The 7,616-nt window shown below is 38.3% G+C and overlaps 1 protein-coding gene across 3 annotated transcripts in view; it reads right to left on the reverse strand.

The window, feature by feature from the left end:
• AKAP11 (A-kinase anchoring protein 11) overlaps positions 1-7,616 on the reverse strand; it is a 44,227-nt gene that overhangs the window by 28,123 nt on the left and 8,488 nt on the right. For all 3 annotated transcript variants that reach the window (XM_072410293.1, XM_072410279.1, XM_072410287.1), the window contains exon 2: positions 3,422-3,527. In XM_072410293.1, the coding sequence (XP_072266394.1) occupies positions 3,422-3,484 (63 nt within the window). In that variant the 5' untranslated portion in view covers positions 3,485-3,527. The remainder of the gene's footprint in view (positions 1-3,421; positions 3,528-7,616) is intronic.

Genomic DNA, 7,616 nt, shown 5'->3' on the forward strand with positions numbered 1-7,616 from the left:
GAGAGAGAGAGGGGGGGAGAGAGAGAGAGAGAGAGGAGAGAGAATAGAGAGGAGAGAGAATAGAGAGAGCTCTTTTACTGTATAATTACAGACTAGGATGGCTCCTGGACCAGGATGTATTGTTCAACTGCAATGTAGTCTGCAGGGAGCTCGTGGATTTAGTTGCCAGCCTAAAAGCAACTTTAGAGAAACTAAAAATCAGCTACCTAGAGGAGTATGCACATACCTGCACCGGCCTCAGAATCCCTTATGTCACACACCAAAACTTTTGATATTCTTACACAAAAAGCTGCAGAACTCCTCAACAGGGCCAAGTTTTGCCAGTATCTGCCCAAACATTATCTATAGACCCAACTTTTTCCAACCTCACAATATTTGAAATGACATGCCTAGGGGGCCCAGGTAAAAGATCACTGATATTTACCAAATACTGGAGGGGGGAAAGGGGGGAGGTTTTTTTCATGGTGCACTTTATATTGTGAAAACATATAAAGCCATTGATTCATTAGTATTTTACCCATGAAAAACTACATGCTATATATCCTGGGTGAGTCATTTTCTGCTGTCTCTGTGGAAAAGCAATTGGATGGCTATATCATACACGATGGTCCTACTTGGCAATTATCTAATTTTGGGGTTTGGTAGACAACTGTTTCGATCGTAAGAAATACGCTAAGCCATCCCCCAGGGCTTCCTATTAGAGACTTATCTAACCCTCAAGTGAAATTGGTTGTCCCAACAGAAATGGACTTGTAAAAAATAATACAAGATGGTAAACTAATATATTTCCTGACTGGCAGAATAAATGATAGGTTGGAAGAGCATTGAGATCTAGTCAGCTTGGGACCAAAGTGGTCTTCAAGTCCTTTAATTCCATCTTTTGAATGCCAGACCGATGTTTCGAGTTGTAGACATGATTGATGTTGCTTTCCCTCATTACTCGATTCTTTGTTTTTTTATGTCTTTTCCTTTCTTCTCTTTTTCTGCTTTTATTTACTGATTAGACCAATTAGATCTAAATAGGTGAACCTTGGGTTTATTATAGCATCATGTTTGACATGTCCTTATGGATCTGGAATTATACAATTGTTCTCGATGGCTAGGTAGCTAGGTATATGCATCTATATGTACATTCATCTTGCCAACTGTATGCATATACAATAGGTATGGTCCTTGGTTTTGTTACTTAAACTTACAGTTAGGTCCATAAATATTTGGACAGAGACAACTTTTTTCTAATTTTGCTTCTGTACATTACAAATAATTTTAAATGAAACAACTCAGATGCAATTGAACTGCAGACTTTCAGCTTTAATTCAGTGGGTTGAACAAAAAGATTGCATAAAAATGTGAGGAACTAAAGTCTTTTTTTTTTACAATCGTTTCATTTCAGGGGCTCAAAAGTAATTGGACAAATTAAAAAGCTGAAAATAAAATGCTCATTTCTAATACTTGGTTAAAAACTCTTTGCCGACAATGACAGCCTGTAGTCTTGAACTCATGGACATCACCAGATGCTGGGTTTCCTCCTTTTTAATGCTCTGCCAGGCCTTTACTGCAGCGTCTTTCAGTTTCTGTTTGTGGGCCTTTCTGTCTGAAGTTTAGTCTTCAACAAGTGAAATGCAAGCTCATTTGGGTTCAGATCAGGCGACTGACTTGACCATTCAAGAATATTCCACTTCTTTGCTTTAATAAACTCCTGGGTTGCTTTGGCTGTATGTTTTGGGTCGTTGTCCATTTGTATTATGAAACACCTCCCAATCAATGTGACTGCATTTAGCTGAATTTGAGCAGACAGTATGTCTCTGAACACCTCAGAATTCATTCGGCTGCTTCTGTCCTGTGTCACATCATGGATAAACACTAGTGACCCAGTGCCATGGCAGCCATGCACGCCCAAGCCATCACACTGCCCAAGCCATCACACTGCCTCCGCCATGTTTTACAGATGATGTGGTATGCTTTGGATCATGAGCTGTTCTACGCCTTCTCCATACTTTTTTCTTGCCATCATTCTGGTAAAGGTTGATCCTGGTTTCATCTGTCCAAAGAATGTTTTTCCAGAACTGTGTTGGCTTTTTTAGATTTTTTGAGCAAAGTCCAATCTAGCTTTTCTATTCTTGAGGCTCATGAGTAGCTTGCACCTTGCAGTGCACCCTCTGTATTTACTTTCATGCAGTCTTCTCTTTATGGTAGACTTGGATATCGATACGCCTACTTCCTGGAGAGTGTTGCTCACTTGGTTGGCTGTTGTGAAGGGGTTTCTCTTCACCATGGAAATGATTCTCTGATCATCCACCACTGTTGTCTTCCGTGGACGTACAGGTCTTTTGGAGTTCACCAGTGCTTTTTTTCTTTCTCATGATGTACCAAACTGTAGATTTTGCCACTCCTAATATTGTAGCAATTTCTCGGATGGTTTTATTTTTGTTTTTGCAGCCTAAGGATGGCTTGATTCACCTGAATGGAGAGCTCCTTTGACCGCATGTTGTCAAAATCTTCCACATACAAGCACCGCCCCCCCCCAAATCAACTCCAGGCTCTTTATCTGCTTAATTGATAATGACATAACGAAGGAAGTGCCCACACCAGCCCATGAAATAGCCTTTCAGTTAATTGTCCAATTACTTTTGAGCCCCTGAAATAAAGTGATTGTGTAAAAAAAAAAAAAAAAAAAGTCTTTAGTTCCTCACTTTTTTTATTCCTCACTCATTTTTATTCAATTCACTGAATTTGTGAATTGAAGCTCCCACTAAATTAAAGATGAAAGTCTGCAGTTCAACTGCATCTGAGTTGTTTTATTTAAAATTATTTGTGGTAATATACAGAACCAAAATTAGAAAAAAGTTGTCTCTGTCCAAATATTTATGGACCTAATTGTATGTAATACAAACACTAAAAAAATGTACCTGGTTAGTTCCAATGTAGTATGACAATAAACCTGAAAGTGGGATCAAGAGGAACATTGTTCTGACAGGAGAAGTTTGGAGGATGCTGCAGGCATGCCCACATGCCCTGAAATTTAAACCTGAAGCAGTAGTCCAAATCAGCCAAAGCTAGTACTAATATGTTAGTCTTTAATGGGATGGGGCGTTATGTATTTTGTGTTGTCTGCTAGCCTCAGATACGAATATATAATGACTATGAGCAACCATGACAGGTGACACTTCTATCAGACAAAACTAAGCACAAACTCCAGTTTCTGGGTTTACACCTTTATTTCAGGTTAGCTGGTACTTATTCCATATATATATATATATATATAGGAAGTTATTCATTTGTACAATATAGTCCTCAAACATGCAGAAGTGATTATATTCTTCAAATATATGTATAGGAAATACCATGCTAAGAATTGATAATATGCAATACCTGACTTAATGCTATGTGTACAATGATAGAAATAGTACAATTAGCTTACTTCTTTTTTCACTGATATTTTAGGTTTCACTTGACCACTCTGGCTTCTCGTACAGGTGTCCATACTCGATGCAATAAGGATATGAAGACAAACCACTAGAGCATATCTGTCAGGAAAAAATGTACATAATTAGGGTTCTTCCAGTCAGCTATTTATATAAAAAGGATATACAATTATATACATTACTTACACACTATAAATCAAACAGCTAACAAGAGCTGAATACAAATATGATCTAGAGCAGCATTTCTTAACCCTTAGACCATGGGAGACCCATGAATTAATTTCCAGGGTTCAAGGAACCCGTGCCTATTTTTATGACATGACCAGTTCATTACTCTAGCAGTCAATGGGGAAAATGCCTCTTACATTGTTGGTCAGTGGGAAGAATGTTTCCTTACAGCTATCTAAATAGATCTTTGGTGTCAGTGCTAACTGACCTGAAAGATTCAAGTTGCCCAAGGAACACCCCAAAACACTGCACTAGAGTGTACTGCTGTACAGGATCTTAGGACTGCATAGGAAGGAGGTAAGTAGGGAGGTTAAGGATGTCAGTGATTATTACTTTTACAGAATAACCACACCTGGTGAACTGTATGGGGGCTAGTAAACTAGTGTGGAACACCTGACATGAGGAGCTCGACAGCAGGGAGTTGGGATGAGTTGGAGCCATCCATAGTTTTTCAACCTCTGTTCATCGATTAAACGACTGCAGGGTGGACCAAGTAGCTAGATGTCATAAATGGGTGGCATAGTAATAATAAAAAAATAAAAAATCAGGAACCCTCAGGCCTCTCTATCACTGCGAAGTGAGTATAAGAACACTTTTGGGGAGTTGATGCCTCTTATGACCCCAAAGCAAATTTATCACAGATGCATGCAGTCGTTTAGGTGCTGAGTGTGGTATAGAAACCAGTAGAATAGCGAATAAATATAGGAGCTTGGGTAGTATTGACATCTTGACCAGGGCTATGTATTCAAGAGAGAATACTGTAAGGGTATATTTTTTTTTAATTTTTAAAACGGGAAGAGTAACAGAGTTGGGGTAAATTTTACACTAGAAAATATTACAGCCTCAAAATAAAAAAATCATAATAAAATAAAAATCTAAGTGCATAAAAACTTAAGCCAGTCTGAAATAATAGGGATACTATCCTAGTAGTCATGTAGCAATGCAATAACCATTATGAAAAGAAATAGAAACTAGGGAAGTACAAAATTCAACAGTAAAGAGGAATGGGGCCAGTGCAGGTATGGGTGACAACGATTCTCAAAGAATACTGGGAGGATAAAATTCTAGTCCAAGGTACCCAGATAGCATCAAAATCAAGGGCAGTATTGTTGATGGTGCATGCAAGTTTATCATTAGTCATATTCTAACTCAGTTTGGCCATGAAGACGGTCAGGAACAATAAGGGAGTTTGTCAAGATTGGGCTATAATTAATCTGGTGACTAGGAGAATTTAACTGACTAAACAGAGTATGTATAGGAATGGTTGTACAGGTTGACAATCAAAAATATGGCCATCAATAATCTGGTTCCTTCAGTTTTCCGGCATGAGTTTCAGGGCTTATTTTCAACACAGGGACTGTAGTACACTGTTTAGCCACTTATGTTTTGATGGCACTGTTCTCCAGAAACAGCTGTTAGGTCTTGCTTGCTACACTAAATACACGTTGAGACGTCCCTGCTGCCTGCTCTTCGGAACTGTGCCAGATGTCAGTGGGTGCAGCGAGAGGAAGGCTGGCCTGTTTGTGGAGGTGAGTATATTTTTCAAAAATCCGGCACTCCTCAGGTCTGGAGGTTGCTGGATTTTTAAATGTCAACCTGTATCAGGGTTGCTAAAAAGGGCACATTCAGGAGTCCTAGGAATCTGGAATTATATTAGCGCTTAATTTGAAAACCTTTTCCCAGAAGCAATTGACCACCAGACTGAGCCACCAAATGTGAGCCATAGAACCTGCGTACATCCATCAAAACAAAGGAAAGATACCTGAGAATTGAATCTGGCCAATGTCCTCCTATTTCATACTTGCTTTCATTAGGGAAATAGGAGATACATGGCAATCTATTTCATAGTGACAAAGCAGTGACAAATTGCCTGCTTTATCAATTGTTAGGGTGCCCTACGGCAAAAAACATAGGTCTGGAGCAGTTCCCTCTTTCAAATAATCCAACATAAAATTTGGGAAAAATCATGATTTTACTAAAACAAACAAATATTATACTACCATTATGGAGACAGAGCATGTTGGAGCTCCTTGTACTTTCCAAGGTGATAAGGGAAAGTTTGCACAACTATCTGCAAACAATGGATGACACGTGGAAATGTGATGGGAACATGTGAAGGCATTTGCTCTGGGTACATTAAAGTTAACGCATATTTTAAACCACAACCATTAAATCTGAGACTGTACAAATGTTACAGTTGAACGACACAACGTTTTTATATATAGATGAATTTATGAGCTGTTAACATTCTGCTACACAGTCTGTAAAGACCCTACAATCAAATAAGGCTGCAAAGCATTTCCGATATGGCAGTTATTTTACATACTCAGCAGGACCCTTTACTCATCTTTGATCAGTAGAAAGGAAATGTTTACAAGAGTACAGGAAACTACTAAACCCACTTCATTCTTTTCCAAAGTATATGACAAGCATTAAAGCTCTTTTATTTCCTCTCTGTAAACCAATCCACTTGAAGAAGACTTTCATCAGTAAGATTGGACAGTGATAAGTCACATATTTCCCAGCATTCACAGGTATACAGCCACCAAGAAAACCAAATTAAAAACAATGATGAATCTTCATCACTGACCTTTCATTTTCTACTGCTTCTTGAAAGATAAAATTACTGGAAGATTTCAGAAGCCTAAAATTGCTAATTCTTCTCAAAACAAAGTAAAACCACAGAAATATTTGCAAGAGCAAACAATAAACAAATAACAATTGTCAACAACTAAAAGAAAGCTTCAGTTTTATTGAAAGGACTGGTAAGGATTTTCGATCAGACACAACTGCTTTGTTTAGACTGGTAAAAAAAATGAGATGTCAACATGTAGTCATGGGGCTTGATTCATTAAAGCTCTCCATTGTTGGAGAGGATACACCTTTATCAGTGAAGCTAGATGACACAGCAAGCCTGAACTAAAAACATTTACTAACAAATAGGAAATTACTTTAATGAAATCCATTCCAGGTTTGCTGGATCACCCAGCTTCACTGATGAAAGTGTATCCTCTCCAGTCTTGGAGAGCTTGAATAAATCAGCCCTATGGATGGAAAACTGTCCTGTATATGGACTAGGAGCAAAATTAGCAATAATGCAATTGCTTTTAGAACCAAAATCAACCCCTACCTCAAATCTGACTGTCTTTCTGTTGAGTTTGAAGCTGTCAGATAAAGAATCCGCACCCCTAAACCTGATGCCACTGTATAATCTTAGTAGGTTGATGATTACCTCGATAAATTGCATTGCTTGCACGGAGTTAAGGTACCACTGGAACACAGGAAAAAAAGACCCAAACAGACTGGATAAGCAGCTGAAGTTTGGTGACACTGTATAGGCCTATGGCAGGGTTTCTGGCCAAGATTCCTTAGCTGTGACCATCGATAAAAAGTAGCAGAAGGAAGGTTTATTTACAAAATTCTGGGTTAGGAGGACCATATTACACATAACCCAGAGAATACCCCCAGAGTATGGAATACTAGAGTAATTCTCTCTAATGGCCTTTAGGAAGAAGCAAATACTCTGGCAGGTGTGCTTTCCTGTGAACACTCCATGATTAGTCATGTAAATAATACAATACAAAAATAATACTGTACTGCCCCAATGCAACCACTGACACTCAAACATCCATTTCTTGCATTTTTAGTGCATGTTTGAATTTGACTTTTTAAGGGTACTACAGATTTTTTCGATTTCAGACAATAAGTTTAATTGTCTGGCAACTAAGGGGGTGCTGGTGTGGTGCTGTCATAAGTGCCAATTAACTTGTGTTGCCATCTAAATGATAAAACATTTATATAAAAAAAAAAAAAAGTCAATCGTTTGCTATGAGCATAGATCAATTTCTAGCCAAAATTTAGGATGTACTGTAATGTACGACTAGCCAGTGTAAGAACTGCTACTGATAGTCTAGGCAAAATGCAACCTGTTTAGATATTTATTAAAAGTAATCATACGATGAA

The sequence above is a fragment of the Pyxicephalus adspersus genome, chromosome 1 (genome assembly GCF_032062135.1).
Source record: "Pyxicephalus adspersus chromosome 1, UCB_Pads_2.0, whole genome shotgun sequence".
Classification (NCBI taxonomy): Eukaryota; Metazoa; Chordata; class Amphibia; order Anura; family Pyxicephalidae; genus Pyxicephalus; species Pyxicephalus adspersus.